We start from the raw sequence: 26342 nt of genomic DNA, 5'->3' as shown, positions 1-26342 counted from the left end.
GGTAAAGATGGACGTTCACGATCTCTTTCACCGGCTTGGCGCGGGGGCCAAATTCGACGTGAGACGCTTCTCTGCAGACGCAGCCCGATTCCAGGTATAGTGCACAGGGGACCAAGGCTTGAGTCACTGAGGAGGAGCAGGAGCCCGAGAATGAACCGGCGCACACGGAAACCTCGTGGCCTGGTCCTGACCACCCTTTCGGGCATGTTCTCTTCATTTGCGTTCCCCTGACCCGCAGACCTACCCGGTTCAGGCCTTCTGAATGAACTCTTGCTATCCGTCTGTACGCTTAGTTTGGCATGGCACGGAAACACTCTTTCCCTCCTTAATTTATTCAAAGCAAAGTTAGAATCCTTTCAAAAGGGGCTTTTTCTCCGAAACTGCTGGAAAGGAATTTCGGAAAAAGAAACAACCCAAAGTGGAGAAAACAATTTCTTTCACTTTAATCTACCCGGGTTTGGCTTGGCATGCATATAACTGTGCTGGGCATGGTTGTTTTTATTATTACAACCCTAAGGCGTGTTGTTAGAAGTGGGGGAGCTTACGTAGAGAAGTAGTGAGTGATAAATCGGTAGAAGTCAATTGGGGTTCAAGTGTGGAAAATCTTGAATGTATGTAACCTTGCAGTTAAGGACTAGGGACTTTGTGTGTGTGTGTGTGTGTGTGCGACGTGTGTTTCTTTTTTCTCTGGTTGTTAATATAATGTAGTTAAGAGTTTGAACTCTGTACTGACTCCAAAAAATCTTGAATGTATGTAACCTTGCAGTTAAGGACTAGGGACTTTGTGTGTGTGTGTGTGTGCGACGTGTGTTTCTTTTTTCTCTGGTTGTTAATATAATGTAGTTAAGAGTTTGAACTCTGTACTGACTCCAACGCCTGAGTCTGCCAGTTAATAGTTTTGAGATTTTGGTTAAGTTACTTAACCTCCTTACGTACCTCGGTTTTCTCATCTGTAATACTACTGTTTACCTCGTAGGGTTGTTGTGAGGGGGAAATAATTTAATATGTGTAAACACGCTTAGAAATCTGCTTGACATATAGTAAGCATATATAAGTGTTAGTTGCCATTATCATTATTGTTACTGTTATGAGGTCAGAAAAGGTGTCTTCTTGTATTACATTTGCCCAGAAACACTTGTTAGCTCAACAAATATTTGGTGAAAGGGTAAAAAAATATGGGGAGTCATTGGACCCCAGCCCCGCTTGGATGAAAGCAATGCTATTCTGTCAGTAGATTTCATTTTAAATTTTGGGGGGTTTAGGTAGGAAAAAGGAAGAATGATTCTTCAGAGGTGATGCGGGGACTAGACTTTTTTGGAAACAAGAAGTCTGTCTCAGGTGCATGTGGAGCATCACAAACACATCAGGAGCTCCAAAATGAAGAGAAAAAAGAGAACCTAACTGAAAGGAAGAGGGAGCAGAACAAGAAGAGGAAGAAGATGACTTCAGGTTAGTGTTTGATTTCTGTTGTTTTTCTTTTTTAATTTTTTTTCGATCACAAAAATAATAAAAGCTTATGGTTCCAAGTCAGACAATATATGGTCATTTGGCAATTGTTTCTAGGTACTTGCCATTGGAAATATTGGTACAATAAAGATAACTGTACTTATATCCTTTTGTACAGGTACTGTTATTTCTGTAGAATAACATCCCAAAAGTGGAATCACTTAGTGAAAGAGTATACACAGTTCTTTCTTTGAACAGATACCGCAAAATGTCTCCCCACACTGTTGTCAGTGCTGAATATTATTGGTCTTAAATTTTTTGCCAGTCTAACGAATGAAACTTTTAAATTTATATTTCCTAAATAACTGGTGAGGTTGGGCATCTTTTCATATGCTTTAGTGGACATTTACATTTCACCTTTTTGTGAATTGTCCTTACTTTTTGCCTATTTTTCACAGGGTTTTTGGCTTTTTCTGTACTGTATTATAAGGATATTTATCTTTATAAATATCTGTTATATCTATTAAGTTTCCTAATATTTGTTTTGCAAAGAATATATTAAGTTATACAATGATGAAAAGTAAATTTCCTTCCCACTCTTTATCTCTAGTCCCCTTTTTCTACAGAGGCACCACTGTTAATCAGTTCCTTTTGTTTTTTTCTAGAGGTATTCTTTCACATGTATTTATGCCTGCCTTAAAAAACATAAATACTCTATATATGTATGTTTACATACTCTATAAACATGAATACTCTGTGTACTCTATATACGTTCTTCCCTCCCTCCCCCCCTTTTTATAAACAATGTATCTTGGAGATTGTTTGGAATCAATAGGATGTGCACTGCCTTGTTCATTTTAACACAGCATAGTATCCCATTGTACATTCCATAATTGATTAACAGGCTCCTCTGTGATGGACATTTAATTTGTTTCCATACTTTTGCTGTTACAGTGTTGCAGTAAATATCATTTTACTTAAATTTGTGTGTATGTATGTATATCTGTCTGATAAATTCTTAAAAGTGGAATTGCAGAGTTAACAGATTTATTTTAAATTTAGATATTGTAGAATTATCCACCAGAAACATTGTATCAGTAGGAAGTATGCTACTTTGTTCATTGTTACACAGCATAGTATCTCATCTTACATTGCAGGAATGGCCCATAATTGATGTGACAAGTTTCTGGGTGAGAGATTGTTTCCATACTTTTGCTGTTATAGTGTTGTTGTAAGACTCATTCTTCTTCTCTGGCCACAAGGAAGTTTGATAAAATCTTTCACCCAGATTAATAAGAAAGGCATGTCACAGAGTAGGAAAAAGGTTCAAATGTTGGGCAACCGGAAAGACACAGATATGTGCTATAACCATTTAGCCACAAATGTATATAGGCTGTAAATCTATGATATATGTATAGGCACATATCTATTTTTAATTGAAAAATTCAAGATCTTATGAAGTAGTGATGATTTGGGTCTGTTACAACTGTCTCATAAAGGGAACATAATTTTATTTTTTAAAAAGTCATTCTCTGATGCCTAATGGCAATGTCTTTTTTTTTTTTTTTGGCCTTCTGAGCATTAAGTTTATTTTTAAAAAATTCTTCTCGGGCCAGCCCGGTGGCGCACTGGAGAGTGCACCGCTTGGGAGCATGGCGGCGCTCCCGCCGAGGGTTCGGATCCCATGTGGAGACCGGTTCCCGCTCACTGGCTGAGCGCAGTGCGGGCGCAACACCGAGGGTTGCGATCCCGTTACCGGTCAGTAAAAAAGACAAAAAGGAAAAAAAAATTTCTCCCATGTTTCATTATTTTTTGTTTCATTTTGTTATATTGAAATCTTTGACCATGTGGGATTTTATTTTGTCTAAGGAGTAGAGAGGGAACTACTCCCACCGAGGGTTCGGATCCCATGTGGAGACCGGTTCCCGCTCACTGGCTGAGCGCAGTGCGGGCGCAACACCGAGGGTTGCGATCCCGTTACCGGTCAGTAAAAAAGACAAAAAGGAAAAAAAAATTTCTCCCATGTTTCATTATTTTTTGTTTCATTTTGTTATATTGAAATCTTTGACCATGTGGGATTTTATTTTGTCTAAGGAGTAGAGAGGGAACTAATTTGATGTTTTTTCAGATGGCTGGCTAATTGACCTAATACCATATGTTGCTATTCATCTTTAACCTGTTGGATTTAAATACAACTTTTGTTGCTAACTTATTAACCATATATATTCAGGTGTGTCTCTGGGCTGTGTTCTATTCCATTGATGTATATTTCTGTGTTCATACACCAATACTAGCTTGTTTTAATTACTGTGGCCTTATAATGTATTATAAAATCCAGCAGAGTGGTGAGGCATACCATATTTATTGATTGAGCAACTGAATGTTTTTCTCCCCATAGGGATCTACAGAATCAATGCAATCTCAATTAAAATTTCAGCAGGCTTTTTCTTTTTTGTAGAAATTGATAAAGGACCTCATATAACTGAGGCAATTTTTTAAAAGATGAACAAAGTTGGAAGACTTACCCTACCTGATTTCAAGATTTACTATAAAACTATAGTAATCACATAGTTTCATATTTCCAAAAAGATAGATGCATATGTATGGTCAAGTAGTTTTCAACAGAGGTACTGAGGCATTTCAATGGAAAAAGGAAAGTCTTTCAAACAAATTATTTGGATTCATACAGGAGTGAACATTAACCTTTACTTCCCACTATAACCAAAAATTAACTTGAAGTGACTGATGGAATAAATCTAAAACTGTAAAACTTCTAGAATAAAACATAGGAAAAAAAATCTTTGCAACCTTGAGTTACACAGTGGTTTCTTAGAACACAAAAATCACAGATCTTAAAAGAGAAAATTGATATATTGGACTTTATCAAAAATAAAAATTTTTGCTCTTTAAAATATAGCATTAAGAAAATGAAAAGGCAAGCCCCAGACAGGGAAAAAGTACTCACAGCATGTGTGCAAGGATACTTCAAAAAGTCCGTGGAAAGATTCATATTATCTTTTAATTCTATTTTCCACGAACTTTTTGAAGTACCCTCATATATCAAACATAGGACTTGTATCCACTCAGCAAAGAAGAATATGCATGGCAATAAGCACATAAAAGATATTCAGCATCAGCTATCAGGCAAATTAAAACCACAATGCAATGCTACTACATGCCTGTAAGTCTTCAGGAACTTGTAAGAACCTAAAACTGGAAATGACCCAAATGACCTTCAACAGATAAGGATAATGAAATTGTGTATCCATGCAATAGAATACTACCTAGTAATAAAATGTTAAGAGGTTATTGATACATGCTGTAACATGGATGCATCTCAAAATAAATATCCCAAGTGAAAGCCGAACTAAAATTAGTACAAACTACATGATTCCATTTATATAAAATTCCAGAAAAAGCAAACTAATCTACAGAGACAAAAATTAGATTAATGGTTGCCTAGAGATGGAGTGATGAATTATAAGGGGCCACGAGGAGATTTTGGAGGGTGATGGAAAAAACCTTGAATGTAGTGATGGTTTAACTGGTGTATAGATATATCAGAATTCATCAAATTATGTACTTTAAATATATGCAGTTTATTGTATGTCATTTAATACCTCAGTGACATTGAAAAAATTAAAAAGAAATTCCAGTAGAACTAGTCTTTGCTTATTACTCCTAGAGTTTTTAGGTTATTACATATTTATTCTCCCACATAAACTTTAAAGTCAGCTAGTTCACTCACCAAAACAATCTTGTCATTACTTCTAATTATAATGAGTGTTATTTATAGAGTTAGAGAAAATTGCTATCTTTATTTTTTTATTTTATTTTACTTTTTCTCATGGCTGGCTGTTACAGGAAACTGAATTGCTATCTTTAAAACATTGAGTAGCCCTAAGTATTGTGTGATGTTCATTGCTGTTGTAATTGAAATCTTTGTTTCATCATATTTATTTTCTAGCTGGTTGTTGTTTGATATAGAGAAGCTGGATGCTTTATTGAAATCTCTTATTGTTTAAGTAGTTTTCGATTAATCCCCTGTTATTTTCAAGTATATAATCATCTTATCTGCATATTACACAACCGAAACAATAAACAAAGGAAAGAGAATGAGCTTCAGAGCTCTGATTATACCAACACAGAACTTGCCTCTCCATTTCCAATTTTTATACATCCTATTACTTTCTCCTATCCGGTTGCATCAACTAGTACTTTTTCTTTTGTTTAGCATGAGGATGTGTGTGGCCTGTTTGCTACACCCAAAACTGTTGCACTTAAAATCTTTTAATTTTTTAAAATGTATTTTAGAAATTACTTCTCAAGGAGAAGGTACTACTATACAGTGGATGTCATCTGTGGAAGCAAAGATTGAAGATAAAAAAGTTAAAGGAGAAAATAAACTAACTTCCAGAAAGTTGGAATATCTCAGAAAGGAAAAGGTTAGAAAACTGTTTTAAACTGCAAAAGTATATGTTTTTCTGACCAAGTGACTTTTCACTGGGCTTGGGTTAGTCTGTTGGTAAAGTGAATATAGTTTTGTTAAAATAGAAGATTATTTACATTTGTTTAGATTTTGCTTTAATGAAAGGTTAAAGCAAAGTTGGTGTTTGCGCCATAGCTGAAAATTTTAAAGTTAAAATAAAAGGTTTATATACCTCTCTTGTGTGTATACACACACAATTCTTGACCTGCTTAAGTTTCAAGATTAATAGTGTGCTTAGAATTAAATTTTTAAAAATTTCTTAACCCCTTTGATAAACATAATTTGGCACCCTTTCTCCTCTATGTTGAGCTCACTGGTTTAGAAGGATTTCCTTTGACAGGAATTAGAGGGTTAGAATTTTTTTTTTTTTTCCTTTTTTTGTCTTTTTTTTACTGACCGGTAATGGGATCGCAACCCTCGGTGTCACGCCCGTACCGGGGACCGGCAACGGGATCACAACCCTCGGTGTTGCGCCTGCACCGCACTCAGCCAGTGAGCGGGAACTGGTCTCCACATGGGATCCGAACCCTCGGCAGGAGCGCCACCGCACTCCCAAGCGGTGCACTCTCCAGTGCGCCACTGGGCCGGCCCGAGGGTTAGAATTTTTAAGAAACCTATTTTTATAACTTGGTAATAAGGGGAGTAGGATATAGAAGAAACTACAAATATACCATTTTCTTGTCTGCTGTACACCTGCCCTGTTATAGATGGAAAGGTGTATTCAGCTTACTTCAGAGATTACCATGGCAATGCTTCAGTAACCCAGAATCCAGAATTTGGCTATCTCTGCACCACAGAATGGGGAAAACAGACCATATCAACACCACTCTACTTTTTTTTTTCTTTTTTTTGTCTTTTTTCGTGACCGGCAATGGATCGCAACCCTCAGTGTCGCGCCCGTACCGGACCGGGACCGGCAACGGGATCGCAACCCTCAGCGTTGCTCCCGCACCTCGGTCAGCCAGTGAGCGCCGGGGCCGGTCTGTATGTGGGATCCGAACCCTCGGCGGGAGCGCCGCCACACTTCCCAAGCGGCGCACTGTAGCAGTGCGCCACCGGGCCGGCCCAACACCACTCTACTTTTGTCACTCAGTTTTAATAAGTATTGTTTTAGGATAAATCATCAAAAACATGGGCACTTATATGCTAAGCACCATGTAAAGGAAATAGATGGATTCAATGCCTGCCCTCTAGAAGTTTATATAAGATTATACATTATGGCAATGACAGTAACACGTTAATATGAGTAACACATTACTCACGGTATGACATTAATATGAAGAATGCATATAGATAGATAGGTTTCATTGTTATGAAGGTCTTCTTTCTATGAATGGGCAAGAAGTGTACCTAATATCTGTGATGCTTTAGGGCTTGGAATTAACCAGAAAGTTTCATGTGCTACTAAAGCTAATCCCCAAAACTGTTGCTATTGTTTTACGACATCTGAGAATGTATTTATAATTTGCCTATATCCATGGTGGCCCCTTTACTTTACTTTTCAGATAAATTTCTTCCGGAATAAACACAAAATTCACATTCAAGGAACTGATCTTCCTGACCCAATTGCTACATTTCAGCAACTTGACCAGGAATATAAAATCAATTCTCGACTGCTTCAGAACATTCTAGATGCAGGCTTCCAAATGCCTACTCCAATCCAAATGCAAGCCATTCCAGTTATGCTGCATGTGAGTATGAAGGTCTAGAATAACTGTAACAGTCCTTTCTTTGGGTGTTTGCTCATTCTCTTTCCTCTTTCCTTGAAAACCTCTTTTCTACCATATCTCCCCTGTTAAAAGTCCTTCACTTGCTTTTTTTCATATATTTGAATGACATTGTTGGCTCACATTATAGTAAATTTGCTTTTAATTTTCAGTTAAGATTGTCTCTGTCATGATTGTAGCTTAAAGTTTTAAAAATCAGTGACTTGTTGAAGATTGTCACCTATAAATTACTCTGTCACTCAGGTCATCACCACTTTTATTTCTTACCCACAACCATTCTACTGTTTAATAAAACCTTTCCTAGGGATTGAGCAGTACAGATACCAGGATAAAGTGTTAGTTTTGTAATCTTGTTTTGGTAAGAGTTTAGTGGTAAAGAAAAATTGAAATAGTGGATATAATTGAGGTTACAAATTATCTTCGTATGTTTGTTATCCACATTCTTTACTTATTCAAATGGACTTTGAGGGTAATGCTCAGAAACTCCATTGGTGCCATGGATAGATGATGTTAGAAAAGCAAATATGGGAGAAATTAGAAAAGCTGATAGGGCTTGAATGATTGGATTCATTACCTATCATTTTATTTGTAATTTCTATGGTTGATAGCATTATTTGAACAGTCTGAAAAATTTACATTATATTAATAAGTAATATTACCTTATTTCCTTATATTTAACATACTCCATGTTTTTAGGGTCGGGAACTTCTAGCTTCTGCTCCTACTGGATCTGGAAAAACTCTGGCTTTTAGCATTCCTATTTTAATGCAACTGAAACAACCCACAAATAAAGGCTTCAGAGCCTTGATTATATCACCAACACGAGAACTTGCCAGCCAGGTATGACTTGTAGCTTTTGAAGAGAATGCATTTGGTGTTTGCTTCAGTGATCTTTCTTATTTGAGGGTAATGAAAAGATCTCAAAAGATTAAAGCCCGTGTCTTTTATGATTAAGTATTCTCTACATAGCACACTGCTCTGTATCTTGCTGCATATGGGCAAGTCTTTAATGGCTTTTTGTAATTTTCTAAAACACAATAATTTTAACATTTATACCTCTTTGGTAAATGCTCTGAGATCCTTGAAGTTGAAAGGCTACTGTAATATATAGTCCCTCTCTAAAATTTATTTTTCTCATCTAATAAAATGAAGCCTTATCTCAGTTTTTGTGAAAGTAAAACTATACAGTGATCTGTTCCACCCTCCCAGTGTGCTTAGTATAAAATATGACTACATGCCAAGTATGAAATAGTCTTATAATAGTACTATATTTTAAAAACAATATGTAACAAATTGGAAAGTATTGGTTTTACCTGTTCTTACTGTTTTACTCAGTCTGAGGAAACTATTGAACATAAAGGCACTGAAGTTCCAAAATGCTGAGATTCTGGTTAATCTACAGATTAATATGGGTTTAGTTTCAGTTATTCATGGGTTGGTAATAGATTTATTAATGATGCAAAAGAGACTATACATCTTCTCCAAGTATCTTAGCAGCTTATGTTTTTATTGTTTTCTGTTTTAGATTCACCGAGAGTTAATAAAAATTTCTGAGGGAACAGGATTCAGGATACACATGATCCACAAAGCGTCAGTGGCAGCCAAGAAATTTGGACCTAAATCATCTAAGAAGTTTGGTAAGGAATTCATGCTTGGATGCAGAGCATGTAAGGGATTTGGAAATTACAAATATCCTAATTGCCATTTAAGAGTTGTTATAATTAGATTGATTTTTAGAGAAACTAAAGAGATTCCATCCCCACTCGGCCCATTAGCTATATAAATATATACCAGTGGTTCTCAACTAGAGATTATTTTGCCCCCCACTTTCCACCATAGTGACATTTGGCAATATCTTGGAGACATTTTTAGTTGTCAGAACTGGAGAGAAGTGCTACTAGCCTATAGTGGGGAGAAGCCAGGGATGCTGTTAAGCATTCTACAGTGCACAGGACAACACCCTAGAACAAAGAATTGTCTGGCCCAAAATATCAACAGTGCTGAGGTTGAGAAATGGTGCCTTAGCCCACTGATTTTTAATCTGCCGTGTAAATACCCTGGCAGATAAGAATGGCTTACATCCCTACCCTTATATCAGCCAGAGAAATGTGCTTTTATCTCTTTTTTTATTTTGACCTTCTGAGTAAAATTTCATTTAAAGAAAGGATTGTCTTGAAAAAATAAAGTTTGAAAATCAGATTGTTAGATTATAGTGTTCTTGTCTCTTAGAAGTTGAGAAGGCTGCTCAAATATAATAAAATAAGGGCATGGATATAATCGTTTGTGCTATCATGGATTAAAACATAACATATATTAGCTTACTCATAAGGAAGAATTTTTGTGTTGTTGGCTATGAGTATAAGTACTTCCTCCTCTCCCCACTTCAAGTTTTTAACTAAAATTCAGGAAGTTTAATTCCCTAGTTCAAAAGGGATGAATCTTGTTTTTGCAATGTCTACCATTTGTTTTTCCTACAGATATTCTTGTGACTACTCCAAATCGACTAATCTATTTGTTAAAGCAAGATCCACCAGGAGTAGACCTAACAAGGTACAGATAATATTTTAATGTCTTTTATATGTGCTTTTCATTTAGGTGATTATATTTAGTCCTCAGTTCCTTATATTTTTGCCCTTTGGAGCTTGTTTGCCAACTTTAGTCAGTGTTGGTGCTGGGTATAATGGTTTTCATTAAATTCATAGAAGAAAATAACTATGTAGTCTGTAAGAAAGTTACATTTTCGGGGCTGGCCCGTGGCTCACTCGGGAGAGTGCAGTGCTGATAACACCAAGGCCATGGGTTCAGATCCCCTGTAACGATGGCCAGTTGCTCACTGGGTGAGCGTGGTGCTGACAACACCAAGTCAAGGGTTGAGATCTCCTTACCGGTCATCTTTTAAAAAAAAAAAAAGTTACATTTTCTAATAACCCATTAGTAAAGAATTCCACTAGACCCTTTCGCATCTTTCATCAGTGGTGATGGAATTCATGAGGTTTATGCAGTGCTCTACTGATGCTAATGGAACCTCATATCTTTGAAGCTAATGGAATAGATACTAAGTACATTGAATAACTTTTATCTTGTTTTTACCTTTTTCCTGCTTATTTTTCTTACACTTTTTTTCTGTTATAATAAAGTGGATGTGAGAAGAAGCATCATGATTTGACTTCCTCATATATCGCCACGGTTTAGTGAAATGTCTTAGATCTTCTGGCTTAATACCCATGAGTTGTTTTGTTATTTCTTAGTGTGGAGTGGCTGGTAGTAGATGAGTCAGACAAACTGTTTGAAGATGGCAAAACTGGGTTCAGAGACCAGCTGGCTTCCATTTTCCTGGCCTGCACATCCCACAAGATCAGAAGAGCTATGTTCAGTGCAACTTTTGCATATGATGTTGAACAGTGGTGCAAGCTCAACCTGGACAGTGTCATTACTGTATCCATTGGAGCAAGGTAATTAATTGTTCTTCCACATTATCCCACTGATTATTTTTTTCAATACACATATTTTTAGACTCAAGGAGACAGGTTGTTTGGCCTGAGACTCATAAGGGAGAGAGTTTTAGTGATAAAAATGTATTCTTTTAAGTCAAGATTGATTAAGGATTTTCTATTTTAAAATAATCCAAAGGGAGGCTTTCATATTGTCATTAATATTCCTATCATCATGCCTTTTTAATGTGCTTTTTGCTATCTACAATAATGACATGAACTCTGTGGCCACTCAGAGAATTTTATTTCTTTGATGGCTTAAATAAGTAGGACCACAGAGGAGAAAGCTGATGTTACTGAGCCACTTGGTTTATAATTCCTTTTAAAAAATATTTTGGGGAGCATTTTGTGATAAATAAATGCTTAAGAAAAAATTTCAAGGGAATTGTGTAATTGCCACTTGATAGAATATTATGCAACCTGTGAAATTATAAGTATGAAGACTGTAGCTATATGAAAAAGTGTTTGTATACCATATTAAGTGAAAAAGAAGCCAATTAGAATAGTAAAAAATACATACCCTGTCTACTTTAAACTTAAAATTTTTTGTATAAAAAGAAAGCAGAACAAATTCACCACGAACAATTTAAAGGCAAACAAGAGAATGGGAAAAATATTTGTGACAATATAATATATTGCAGCATCTTACAGGGTAATAAAGCCTTTATATACTTTACTCCCAGCTGTAAATGTATAAGTAAACCTTTGCTAATCATTAAGAACAAAGTTTAGCTATATGTAATAACAACCTTTAAAATGTTCTCATTATTTTACCCAATAATTTTATATTTAGAAAATTTTTTGTAAATAGACATATCAAAATTTATGACTGGAATACAACAAAAGACATCGATGTTTATTCTAAAATTGTGGAATATGGGCAATTTATTTTATTCATATTTTACTGTTTTTCAAATTTTGAGATAACATTTTTATAATTAGAACAAAGCATTTAAAAATAATGATTTTGACTTTAAATTATAGATAATTACTTACATTAACATATTTTCTAAAAAAGCATTATCTTCTATGACTTTAAATTATCTATAAATTATAGATAATTAAGTACTTCATTAAAAGTTGATTTTGTCAGAGTTGTGTGTAAGTTTTTTCATTTATATAGAGATGAGGTGGAAAAAGCAGAAATTGGCTCTTGCAAATTACAAGGTATGTTTTCTTCTCAGGAATTCTGCAGTAGAGACTGTAGAACAAGAACTTGTCTTTGTTGGGTCTGAGACTGGAAAACTTCTGGCCATGAGAGAACTTGTTAAAAAGGTATATGTGGACTACATTCTTGAATTTTGGGAAAGTTCAGTAAGCCTTATATTACTGGTAGAAGGCTCAGCACTAACTGTATCATCATCTTGCATCACATTTAGTAATCCAGTAGTAAACTGTTAGGAAGCACATTGTGCCAACTCTTAGCCCAGTGGAGAGAGGCTTACCTCTCAAAATATGGTAAGTCTTCTGGTCCCAGCTCAGAGTAGGCTAGGAAAAGATCTACCTGATGCCCTGAAAGCCTCATTTTTCCACATCTGCATATACATCTGCCTCCTACATTCCCCCATCATTCTGCTGGTTTCTTGTAAAAGAACTGGGGCATTACAGAATGAGTAGGACACTGAGTGGGGTTTTCTGTTTTTAATCCCTTCAGTAAGTATCGAGTAGAAGCCCATAGTTAAAAAATTAAGTACTGGGGAGTCAGAGTGGGAGACAATAAAAGAAGTATAAATCTTAAGCTCTGCTCCTAGAATTTAGTCTTATTTAGGAGATAAAATAAATATACTTGTGTAAGATAGTTGTGATAAAGTGCCATAAAAGGCTAAAGAGTATTTTTCTTAAGCATCCATATCGTCATAATGGGGCCATTACGGTGAACTGAATTGGTTGGAGAATGCCTTATAGAGGAAATGCTACTAATCTGAGCCTTGAAGAATTTGTAGGACAAAGTGGGGAGGGGGAAGAGTATTAAAGCCTGGGGGAGTGGCTTGAGTAAAGCCTTAAGAGGTAGAGGTGAACACCATGTATTTGGAGACTAATGAAAAGTTTACCTTTCTAAGGCAAAGAGTTTACAGTGGGCAATTAAGGAAGATCAAGTTGGACAGGAAAGTTGGGGTCAGGTTGAAAGAGACCACTGGATATTTTTGAAGAATGTGGCCACATACTTTTTAAGGAAAATGAATTAAACAGTAGTATGTAAGGTGGGTTGTAGTGGAAAAAGACAAAGTAAGGGAACCAATTAGCAGGCTGTTAAGTTAGGCTGGGCAAAGATGAGGAGGAAATAAACAGGGTAACAGCCTTAGTGGCAGTGGAGTGTAAAGAATAGTTGGACGATGAAAGGCAAAGGTGTTCGCACTTATCTGGTGACTACAGAAGTGGTAAGTATTCTTCAGTGGTTAAGAGCATGGACTCTGGAGCCAGACTACCTGGATTGAAATTCTAGCTTCACCATTTTAACTTTGGACAACCTAACCTCTCTGTTCCACAGTTTCCTGACCTGTAAAGTGGGATAATAATATCTGCTCCATAGAGATGTTTTAGTATCGAGTTAATACAAACATAGTATTTACAATAGTGCTTGGCACATAGTAAATTCTTTATGTCTTAGTTCTATTAATGTTCTTAAAGGTATCATTTGGCACTAGAAAATTTAAGGTTTTCACACTCACATAGAGATTATACACCAGAGATTTTTAGCCATGTGTGAGCTTGTGGGCTTTGGGTGGTCTGCGAACCCTCTGAAATTATATGTAAGATTTTATGTGAGTGGTTGTGTATTAGAAAGCTTTATAGTTTCATTAGATTCCAAAAGGGTTGTGTTAACTAAAATAAAAAGGTAAGAAGACCTAATATGTAATTTGCTCAGAGCTAGTAGTTGACACTGGGATTTTATTTGATTCAGTAAGATAAAGACTGTATTGAGAAAATTGAAAGCCAAGGACTAAACTTTGGGGAATGCCATAATTAGGATAAACAACTAATTAAAAATTCGGTTATTACATTTTTAAGCTGAATCAAAAAAGTTCTGAGGCACAGAAGTGAAGAGATGATTGTTTCAAAGAGTAGGCATCCAGTATTGTGGGAAAGTGAAGAGGGATTGATTAGACAAGATTATTGGAATTAGTAAAATGGCAAATACAGATCAAGTTGAGTGGAAAGAACCCACGATAGAGAATGGATGGTGAGGAAGATGGAGGCAGATTTAAACCACTGGCCTGAGAAATTTGGCAATGAAAGTGATCTAAATTGAATTGGGTTCTTTTGTGAACCAATATCTTATTATGAAATACTGAGTGATTATATTCTTGATTACAGGTTATGTATGCTGTTTTTTGCCTTCTTTCTTCTAGGGTTTCAATCCACCTGTTCTTGTTTTTGTTCAGTCCATTGAAAGGGCTAAAGAACTTTTTCATGAGCTCATATATGAAGGTATTAATGTAGATGTTATTCATGCAGAGAGAACACAGCAACAGGTAAGGACAGTCAAATGTATACTTTCAAAATCATAAAGAACTACTTAATTTAAAAACATTGGCATTAAATATATGAAGTACCTGTTTTCCATTCCTAGAGTGGTACTAAAGCATGTAATATATATTCTTTTAACCAGAGAGATAACACAGTTCACAGCTTCAGAGCAGGAAAAATCTGGGTTCTTATTTGTACAGCCTTGCTGGCAAGAGGGATTGATTTTAAAGGTGTGAACTTGGTAATCAACTATGACTTTCCAACCAGCTCAGTGGAATATATCCACAGGATAGGTGAGTTCTCTCTTTTTTCCTTCCCCTTTGTCACCCACTCATCTGTCTTAGCACTTCTGCTGTTCCCCTTTAGACATGCTCTTTAGTGTTATGAATATCCAGTGAGTTTTATATATGAATCTTGAGAGCCCCTTTCCAACACAAAAGGGTCCTTTTATCTTCTGGTTTCTCTTAGGTCGGACTGGAAGAGCAGGGCATAAGGGAAAAGCTGTTACGTTTTTCACCGAAGATGACAAACCATTATTAAGAAGGTAAATTAGGAAAAATAACTTAGTATTAAGTTGGTAAATTGCTTTATTATTCTTATATGGATATTCAATTAACAATTACAAAATGGCTTTGTCCCAAATTCTGTTAATGGTATTAGTCATCCAAATTTTAGCCATGAGAAAAGGAAAAATGATCAAAGGGTTTTTCTTTTGCACTTTCATTATTAGAATTCGAAAATATTCAAAATTGAATATTTATTATTGTTTCAGATTCACAGGACTCTTCCAACAGCCATCAGTTGATGTTACTTACAATGTATTATTACATTTTCTGAATTAGTGAATAGTTTAAAAGTTAACCCCTGAGTCTCTTCAGCCTACACAACATTATCTCTTACCATAGTGTTTATCATTCCTGTTACTCTTAGGAGCATCTGGAATTTTATATTTAGTCCTAGGACCACCTGCCATATAGGATAAATTATTTTAGTAACATATTCTAATATTATTCAATTGTAGCCTTTTTTTTTGTGACTGGTAAGTGGGTCGTAACCCTTGGCTTGGTGTCGCCTGCACTGCGCTCAAGCCAGTGAGCACACTGGCCATTCCTATGTAGGATCCAAACCTGCGGCCTTGGCGCTCCCAGTGCCGCTGCGCTCCCAGCGCCACACTCTCCCGAGTGAGCCACAGGGTCGGCCCCAATTGTAGCCTTTTGAAGCCTGGGTAACATGAGGTATACTTTTAGAATCTCGAGTCTTAATTTAGCCCATCACCATAGATTTTAATATAGAAGCTGAGTTTCCCACATTTTGGCTGCCGATAGTAATTTTTGGTTGATGATAATTGATAGCGGGCCGACCCCGTGGCTCACTCAGGAGAGTGCGGCACTGGGAGCACAGCAGCGCTCCCGCCACGGGTTTGGATCCTATATAGGGATGGCCAGTGCGCTCACTGGCTGAGCTCAGTGCGGGCGACACCAAGCCAAGGGTTACGATCCCCTTACCGGTCACGGAAAAAAAAAAAAAAAATGATAGCACTTCACATTTCTAACAAAGTTCAGTTACGGCTGAAGAGGGTTTGTACTTTAATCTGTTCATCACATTTGCTAAATATTTTGACTTGTGCCTTTTGAGCTTTGGCTCTGTCAGCCTTTGAATCACTTAGAGTAGACTTTCACATGTGCATGTGTAGTGGGTGTGTATTGCAACAGTCTAGGTCCCCCTAAGGTGGTCTCAGCAACCCCAGGCATGTGAATCTGATGACCCCAATGTCAGCTAACTGTGCATCTCAGTTTTCCATCTGTAAAACAGGGATAATGATAGTATGTACCACATAGGGTTGTTGTGAGGAGTAAGTTATTATACATTTGTAATATTAAATGTATTATTATTTATTAATTTAAACTTTTATTATTAAACTTACAGTGCCAACCCACTAGTTAGTATGGTCATATTTAATACATTTAAGTTTGATTTTGGCTTCAGTCAGTGTCCTCTGAGATCAGGCTTAGTAGCTTTTTAGGACTTGATAAATGTTGAAATAGCTGCTATCTAAAGTTAATCATCGGTGCATTGATTTCTGTCCAATGGATAGTTCTCTAAATCCAACATGCTTACATCTGATGATAATTGATAATATGAGAGTACTTCAAAAAGTTTATGGAAGAATAGAATTAAAAAATAATTAAGTCTTTCCATGAACTTTTCAGATACCTTTGTGTATCAGTACCCTTTACTGGATTACTTTGTGTAGTCTTAGTTCCTCTTATATTGTGCAGAGGGGTTTACATACATAAAATTCAGTTTGACAAGCTACAAGTTTATGTTTATGGGTTCTTTTTTCAGTGTCGCCAATGTTATACAGCAGGCTGGTTGTCCTGTACCAGAGTACATAAAAGGTTTCCAAAAATTACTAAGGTACAATCTTGAATTTACCTGGAGCTTCTCTATTTCTGTCTCTCTGCATATATATTCTTGCTTTTTGTTTTCCTGCCTTTTACTTATTTTATGGTATAAGTACGTATCCCTAAGTACTAAGTATAAGTATGTATCACTATTTAGTTTTGCATGTTTTTGATCTTATATAAATGGTATCAAACTGGACAGTGGTATTAAATACATTCATAGTGTGTGTAAATGGTATCTTATAAATGGTATCAAACAGTTCAGTGGTATTAAATACATTCATAGTGCGTGTAAATCACCACCATCATCCATCTCCAGAACTTTTTTCATCTTGTAAAACTGAAACTCTGTATCCATTAACAGTAACTCCTCATTCCCTCCTTCCCACAGCTTCTGGCAATCACCATTCTACTTTCTGTCTCTTATTTTGACTACTCCAGCTACTTCATATAAGTGAAATCATACAGTATTTGTCTTTTTGTGACTGACCTATTTCACTTTTCATAATGTCCTCTAGTTTCATCCATGTTTTAGCGTATGCCAGAATTTCCTTCTTTTTTAAGGCTGAATAATATTCCATTATATGTATATACCACATCTTATTTATCCATTTGTCGATGGACACTTGGGTTGCTTCTACATTTTAGCTGTTGTGAATAATGCTAATGGGTGTGCAAATATGTCTTTGAGACCCTGCTTTCATACAGTCTTGCTATTACACTATCAGACATTATAGTTCTAACAATAATACTACTTTTAAAGCATTTTAAGATAAAAATTTTCTTTTTTTTTTTTTCCTTTTCGTCTTTTTTCGTGACCGGTAACGGGATCGCAACCCTCGGTGTCACGCCCGCATCGTGCTCAACCAGTGAGCGGACCGGTCTCTATATGGGATCCGAACCCTCGGCGGGAGTGCCGCTGCACTCTACCGAGTGCACCACTGGGCCGGCCCTAAAAATTTTATCAACCAGTGAGCGGACCGGTCTCTATATGGGATCCGAACCCTCGGCGGGAGTGCTGCTGCACTCTACCGAGTGCACCACTGGGCCGGCCCTAAAAATTTTATTTTTAAATATTTATGAATACTATATATTATTTCCTTGCCAGTGTTTTTACCCTTGAAATTTTAAATATTCAGATTTCTAAAAAAGTATTTAGTGTGAGTAAAGTATGCTTAGAATTATTTTAGTTCACAAAACTGGTTAAAAGCAGTTAATTGACCAAAATCAAACTCTAGTGCCTGTTGACATAGGATATAAGGTTGACACAGGACACATTTTAATTACAATCAGTGCCTTTTTAAAAAGTTGATTGAATTTAATCATCCCTTTGAGTTAGCTTTCTAAATGCTATTAGATAATGTAGTTTATTAACATGGATGCAGCCCCATCTTAAAACAGTAAATGGTTAAAAAAAATAAATTTTGTGATCAAGAGTCAAAACTAATTTTAGCTTTAGCTCTTCAAAATAAAGTTGCCCTTAATTTATTGCTTCTCTTACTTTGTAATTTTCAGCAAACAAAAGAAAAAGATGATTAAGAAACCATTGGAAAGGGAAAGCATTAGTACAACTCCAAAATATTTCTTAGAAAAAGCTAAGAGTAAACGGTGAGTATATGATAAGAAAAGTTGCTGTTTGATTCCATCATATAGTTATGGTTGGCTTTATTTCTTCTTCGGATAAATTTTCAGAAGTAGAATTGATAGGTCTACAGTCCATGATAGAATGTGATATAAATAATATACCTTGTGTTGGCTATGATTTGGGAACTTGGATGATTTAATCTTAATCTTGGAATTTTTCTGTACCTATATATTAATGATCTGGTGTTTTCCATCTTTGAAAATATAATTTTCATTCACTCTGAATCAGATTTGCACCTTCCACCATCCCCACACAGTCTGCGTCAGGACCTTGACTTGCATTGATTGAGGCTTCCTTGAAGCTCCATATTCTGGGGAGGATTTCAAAATAATCTTAGGTTTATGCTGAAGCACATTGTAATGGCTTTAAAAAGTATTACTTGGGTAAATTTGTAGTAGCTGGGCTGGGTTTTATGAGGATTTTAAAGCATAGATTTTTTTTTAGCACATATACAGGGCATCTTATTTCGCCCAGTAATGCTACACATTTTGATAGGGGTAGGCCAAAATATTTTGAACAGTATACTCTTTCCACTATTAAGGGAAAATGGCACTCTTTAAATTCTATCAGTATTAGATTAATATATGCTCTAATAGAATTGCTCAATTCTAATCATTTCTTTATGAGGATTTTAAAGCATAGATTTTTTTTTAGCACATATACAGGGCATCTTATTTCGCCCAGTAATGCTACACATTTTGATAGGGGTAGGCCAAAATATTTTGAACAGTATACTCTTTCCACTATTAAGGGAAAATGGCACTCTTTAAATTCTATCAGTATTAGATTAATATATGCTCTAATAGAATTGCTCAATTCTAATCATTTCTTTATTTTGTGTATGTGTATTTTTCCTGAGACTGCTGTCAGTGGCCTAGGATTCTACCACTGTGAAATAAGCTAATGCTTATTTCCATTACCTTACATCTGTTCTGTGGAAGTCACTAGGAAAAGCTGTTCCCATCTACCAGTAGGCATTTGTTGAGTTGTCCTGCAAGGTACTTGGTGGTAGTAGGTATAAAAATTAATATAAAATGAGACCCTTTCCTGAAGTTAGTGAAAGGAGATTAGTATACATGAAAAAAATTAGAAAATGGTTTTTAAATAGGAGTTTAGAGAAGGGAAAGGTCATTTTGGATGGTATAGTTATCGAAAATTTCAAAGAGGTAAAACTATCTTTAAGAATAGGTAAAAAATTAGGCAAGTAGAAGGAACAAGGTGAATAAAGGCATGGAAATTGAAAAGTACTTTCTTTGTAAGTGGAACAAGACTCTTATTTGACATTTTGGTACCAATTATGGGAAATAATTTTCCCTTCAAGTATATACAGTGTATGGTGTCCCAAAGTTTTAGTGCACATTTAAGCTTTAATAAGTTGGGAAAAATAAGTGCTACAAACTTCCAAAAATATTTGAAAAATTAATCATTTTAATTCTGTATTTACTTAGTTTTGTGGATTCTTAATTTTTTATTTTAGTTTTTGTAGTGACAGTTTCTGGGTGACACTTAAACTGGTGGATTGGTAGAGAATGTCATGCTTGGCCACCTTTTTCACCTAATCTGTCTCAATAAAGTTTTTCTTCTTGGGTGTGGGTGGGTCACATCAGAACTGTTGTATGTGCATCAGAAACTCATTCTTTGGATGATCTTAAAAGTTAGTATTACAAGTGCAACCCTTTCAGGCACTGAGCAGCAACTAATAAAGGTTTTTACAGAAAATCAACTAAGAGCATAAAATGGTGGCTATGTTTGTTGACTTTTAATAAGATACACCAGTATTTTAAACATTTTAAATGTTGATTTTTGTAAGTTTGTAGAATTTATACTTCTGGGGTTATTAAAATTTTAAACTGCACTAGGATGAGCATTGGTTTCTGGTCAAGATGGCAGAATAGATGGTCCCCAGCATCACTATCTCCCACAAATCAACAAATTTCAAGTATTAAAAAGCAGCAACAGTTAAGCTGGGGCCACTAGAGCTCAGGGGAAGAGGAGGAGAGACCTATGGAGTTCACGAAGGCAGGAGAAGCCATGATGAGAGAAAGAAAGGATTGCTCCCACAATTTCATGCCCTGGCTGCTTCAAGGCTTGAGCTGGTGAGTGCATGGAGCAAGAGATGGCAAAAGCCATTGCTGTGCCCTACATATGAAGTTGCTTGGAGGTGGCAGGGGAGAAGAGGTTCTTGGTGGCCCCCAAGCCAGCAAGACCACTAACAGGGTTCTGTGGACCCACATAGAAGTGATGGGCCACAGCTAGCTGAAGATAGGAGCCACTCAGAGGCTGGTGAGTCATCACAAGGGACCAGCGCATGGCCCATCCCATGGGAAGTGTTTGGAGTATGGGCAGTGGGGGAGATGGACCCACCCTGGGAACACTGGGGAACATCATGGACAGCTGATCTGCCCCCAATGAGCACAGGGCCACTCAGTGGAGACTGGTTAGAACTTCAGGGGGTGCAGTTTGCTGAAGACTCAGGCCCAGACTAGTTTCCACACACCCCAGCTGTACCAGAACTCACAAGACCCAGAAGTACATACAAGGTCAACCATTAAAATGTGAGCTGCATAAAAAGCCTTCACCAGGGAATCAGCAGTAAAGCAGCAATTTAGCTCAACTACAGGGCTCAAGTGCTGGTTCCCACAGGAAGTTCCCCCATTTTAGAAGTAAGCAAAGGACATCAAATTACTTCCAGTGCAAAGTTTAAGTGGCAGGAACAGTGAATAATCCAACACAGAACTGAAAGAAAAACAATACATACAGATCAGAGACAGAGTCTGATATTAACTAATAAAGGTCTAACACCACCAAAGAACACCTATAAAACCTAGGACTGGCAGTCCCCTGGGCTCCCAAGCCAGGGAGGTGGGAGAGCCATGTGCCTCAGCCATGTACCCCTGGTGACCACCAGGCCACTGTCAGAAGCACTCTGGGCTCCCGAGCTGGGGCAGTGGGGGGCCAAGGGCTTCAGGCATGCACCTTTGACATCCACAACCAGCCCAGCAACAACCATCCAGCTGCCACAGGAAGCACCTTGGGCTCCTGAGCTGGGGCAGTGGGGGGCTGATGACCTCAGCCATGCCCCCCTGACATCTGCAGCCAGCCCAGCAATGAACACTGAGCCACCGCCAGAACCCCCGTAGTCTCCCCTGACTGAATGAGGGGGGTGCCACTGGCCTCAACCAAGCCCCCCTCCTTCATATTCTTCTCACCCTACTGCTCCGCAACAACATCTTAGAATGTTAAAAAAAAATGCTATTGGGCCGGCCTGGTGGCACACTGGATAGTGCGCCGCTTGGGAAGCGCGGCGGCGCTCCCGTCCGAGGGTTCGGATCCCACATACGGACCGGCTCCCGCTCACTGGCTGAGCGAGGCGCGGGAGCAACACCGAGGCTTGCAATCCCGTTGCCGGACCCGGAAAAAAGACAAAAAAAAAAAAATGCTATTGGGCCGGCCTGGTGGCACACTGGATAGTGCGCCGCTTGGGAAGCGCGGCGGCGCTCCCGTCCGAGGGTTCGGATCCCACATACGGACCGGCTCCCGCTCACTGGCTGAGCGAGGCGCGGGAGCAACACCGAGGCTTGCAATCCCGTTGCCGGACCCGGAAAAAAGACAAAAAAAAAAAAATGCTATTGGGCCGGCCTGGTGGCACACTGGATAGTGCGCCGCTTGGGAAGCGCGGCGGCGCTCCCGTCCGAGGGTTCGGATCCCACATACGGACCGGCTCCCGCTCACTGGCTGAGCGAGGCGCGGGAGCAACACCGAGGCTTGCAATCCCGTTGCCGGACCCGGAAAAAAGACAAAAAAAAAAAAATGCTATTGGGCCGGCCTGGTGGCACACTGGATAGTGCGCCGCTTGGGAAGCGCGGCGGCGCTCCCGTCCGAGGGTTCGGATCCCACATACGGACCGGCTCCCGCTCACTGGCTGAGCGAGGCGCGGGAGCAACACCGAGGCTTGCAATCCCGTTGCCGGACACGGAAAAAAGACAAAAAAAAAAAAAATGCTATTGATAGATAAATTAATTTTTTAAAAAACTGCACTAAGATATTGTGAATACTTGGTATAAATCTCATCATACTAGCCCCCTGCTTAAGTTACTTTGGTTGTCTCCATTTTCTAAACATTTAAAGGCCATACTTCTTAGCATACAAACAAGACCAATCATGATCTGACTCTAGCCTACCTCTCCACTATACATGTTCCTTGAATGATCCCACCCACACCTGTAGCCTCAGCTCATACCTCTATTCTGATAACTCTGAACTTCATATCTTTAGCCCCAGCTTCCCCACTGAGCTACAAACCTGAATTCCTGATGCCTATTGGGCCTCACTTCAGGCACTACAAATTCAACTCAGTATCGTGGAGGGAAAGATTGGATTTGGAGCCAGAAAAGTTCTAATAGCTACTTTCCTGTATAACTTTCGGCAAGTCACTTCACCTCTCTAAGCCTCTTCTGTCATATATATATATACAGGAAATAATTATGTAAACAATACAAAGTCTGCCACTCAGGGTTGGTCGGAGGATTAAATGAGTTAGTGTACATTAAAGAACTTTGTGTTACTATGATTATTTTCTCAAGACTTTGTTCCTTTTCCTGTTACTAAGTTTAATGGCATTCACCATTTACCAGGCTCTAGAATCAAACTGTCAGGATTCATGTCTAGCATTTAGTAACAGTGTGAGATGATCAGCAAGCTACTTAACCACTCAATGCTTCATTTTTCTCATCTATAAAATAAGGATGATATTAGAATCTTCCTCATAAATTATTAGGAAAATTACCTGAGTTGATACATGAAAAGCATTTATAACAGTGTCTAGCACTTAATGAGCACTGAATGAATGTGAACTTTTATGAAGTCAGGATCAGAATCTGTCTTTCATACATGTAGTGGTATAGTTTGTTGTGATGTTTCTGCCTCACTTAGGTGATTGTGATTTTCTGAAGGGCAGAGACCAGTCAATGCATCTTTGTATTCCTGGTGCCTCATGTACTTGATGTGCAGTAGGTTTCAGTAAATGTTTATTAAACTAGTGTTACAGAAAGTAAATATATCCAGAACTTCTGATTTGTCTTTCCTCACTTTCTTTTTCACAGGAAAAAGGCCACTGGTCAGAACAGCAAGAAAAAAGTAGCTCTTGAAGACAAAAGTTAAAAACAGACCTTTTGAAAGACTATCCCAGAAATGTAATTTTACTCTCCCAGTGTAAATGTTGTTTTCATAGAATACTTCAAGTGTTACCATCACCTGTACCAAACATTTGAAACCAACTACAAGCACGGGGATTGCTGAAAAATGATTCTAAAGTATCAATGCATCATGTCAAATTTCAGTTTGTATGTGACTTTTAAGTGATTATACAATGGAAATTTCATTGACATTTCTGGGTTTGGATCCAGAGAGATACTTCTTATAGAAGAACAAAAGCTTATGCTAAAAATAACAAAACCCAAATGTGGTGAACTTTTACGGATTTTTCCTTCAAGTGTGAAGGAAGGTGTGATGTATGCTGTGGAAAGGCATCTGAAACAGAATTTCAAAACATGAGACTGAATGCCGCTTCCACCTCCACACACTTTGATGGATGAGATGAAGCACAGGCTATCCACCAAGAAGAAACCTACTGCTCTTTATTTTACTATTTCTTAATTTGTTCATGGCCTTTTGTGGTGTGAGCCACAACAAAGAGATGCCTCTTCTGAGGCTGGTTATTCAAGTTCCCTAGGATTTTAAATTTGTTGGTCTTAATTGTCCTATACCTCATTGGTAAGGTAGCTTATACCTTAGCTATCATAATGTTGCAACTACAAGGTTATGATCATCCTCTCTCCCTTTCTTCATTTTCCATCATTTAACCATGCTCTTTACTATCTCTTTCCACTTAAAGTGATTTTACTTGAAAATTGATAAACATTCTATCCTGATAAGGAAGAATGTTCCTGTTACTTTATATACCTCTGGCTTCATTCTCTTACAGCTTATCTTTCCTGAGGCATGATGAATTTCATCCATTTAAGCAGGATGAAAGCAGGTCTCTGCTAAAGGTAAAGGATTATGATCATATGGTGATGAAGACTATTTGCTATTAGCAGATTTTTCTCAATTGCTAGTTTTGTACAGTGGTATAAAAGATTGAGTTTATACATGTAAGGTAGAGACCTTAGAATGACATATGTTATCAGTACTATAATATAGATAATCTGTTCTCAGCAGTATTTGAATTAAACTTATTTCCTTTAGTCTCAGCCTTTTATTCTGGAGTCAGGACAGAAAGACTGTCTTGACCATTTTAGATGGGACAAAAATTGTTCATCTTCAGAATTTATTTAAATAACCTGTTGCTACAGGGTGCAACGAATACTTATAAAAACAGATTTTTTAATTTTTATGCAAATAAATCCTTGACTCATACGTTCTGGAGGATAAGGCATACTGGTACAGTGCATTTGCAAGCTGTGTGACTTTGTATAAGTTTAACTTTTCAGAGCTTCAGATGTTTTCATCTATGAAATTGTCAAGATTGGAAGTACCTAGCACTGTGCCTGACATACAGTAAACTTACAACAAATATTCCTCCAACAAATATTACAGATTTTGTTAGGAATTCAAGGCTTGATAACACAGTCCCTGCCCTTACAATGTAATGGTGGAGATGAAGTAAAGGAACAAATACTGGCAACTGTTCTGTTAGATGAAAGGCCATGACGCGGAACCACCATAGGACATCTGATCCATATTGGGGCTGTCATGGAAGGCTGACATCCTGAGTGGAGTCCTACAGATACAGAAATCAATAGGCAAAGAAGAGGAACAAAGTAATCCAGGAACAGAGACCACATCTTCTATGATCCCTGATTGGACTTTATTTACTCTTATTTTCTCCTGCGTAAACTACCCATCCACACAGAAACCTACACCACCTTGGTTTGTCAATGGATTAATACTAAATATAGTTCCTTTAAATGAGTTGGAACTATCTGCTACATAAATTTCAGTTTTGTCTAAGGAGGGGGAGGAGTGAAATAAGTGAATAGACAATTACAGCAAAAGAACATAATAAGTGAATAGCTGGCTGCAGTGAAATGAACAAGGACTTTGGAGTCACACCTGGATTTTAATCCTGGTCCTGCTTCATGTAGCTGTATAATCTTGACAAATTACATAAACTTCTTTTAACCTTGATTTTCTCATCAGTACTAACTTTAAGGGGACACCTAGGAGGATCTTTAAAAATGCACGTAAAGTTGCTGACCAGTGATTTGTGCCCAATAAATGATAAGATTATAAATTGTTTCCCAGTAAAAGCCTGGAGGCAAGAGTGGAAAATAAAGCTAATTATCATTGATCCATTATTTGCTAGTAAGGAAATTCCACCTGAGGGCTTGAAAAAGTTTACACCCGACTTTTATATTTTACTTCCCTAGGGGTAGTTTGATTAGGGGGAAAAAAAAATCACAGTAAAAAATACGCCAGTTAGGTTCAAAGTAATTATGAATTGTTTAACAAATACTATTGTTCAACACCTGCCTGCAAGAATAGGAAAAACAAATGGACTACTGGGTGGCAGAAGTAAACACAAGAGTAGAGCACCATGGAGGTTTTTTATGTGGATTGGGTTTATGTGCGTTCGGTTGGTTTAGTAAAATAAATTTTAAATACCTTGAA

General features: G+C 37.5%; 1 protein-coding gene across 1 annotated transcript; it reads left to right on the top strand.

The window, feature by feature from the left end:
• Nucleotides 1–26342, top strand: DDX52 (DEAD (Asp-Glu-Ala-Asp) box polypeptide 52). Its single transcript, XM_008568067.1, has 15 exons — nt 1–94; nt 1263–1449; nt 5761–5891; nt 7441–7626; nt 8359–8502; nt 9188–9299; nt 10140–10212; nt 10911–11114; nt 12338–12428; nt 14504–14626; nt 14764–14914; nt 15090–15165; nt 16968–17039; nt 18542–18634; nt 23774–26342. The coding sequence occupies exons 1-15, from the start codon at nt 8–10 to the stop codon at nt 23829–23831; spliced, it is 1788 nt and encodes a 595-aa protein (XP_008566289.1). The 5' UTR covers nt 1–7; the 3' UTR covers nt 23832–26342.

Source organism: Galeopterus variegatus, unplaced genomic scaffold (assembly GCF_000696425.1).
Source record: "Galeopterus variegatus unplaced genomic scaffold, G_variegatus-3.0.2 Scaffold372, whole genome shotgun sequence".
Lineage (NCBI taxonomy): Eukaryota > Metazoa > Chordata > Mammalia > Dermoptera > Cynocephalidae > Galeopterus > Galeopterus variegatus.
Note: the sequence above shows the minus strand (reverse complement) of the source record. Positions and strands in the feature narration are given on the sequence as shown.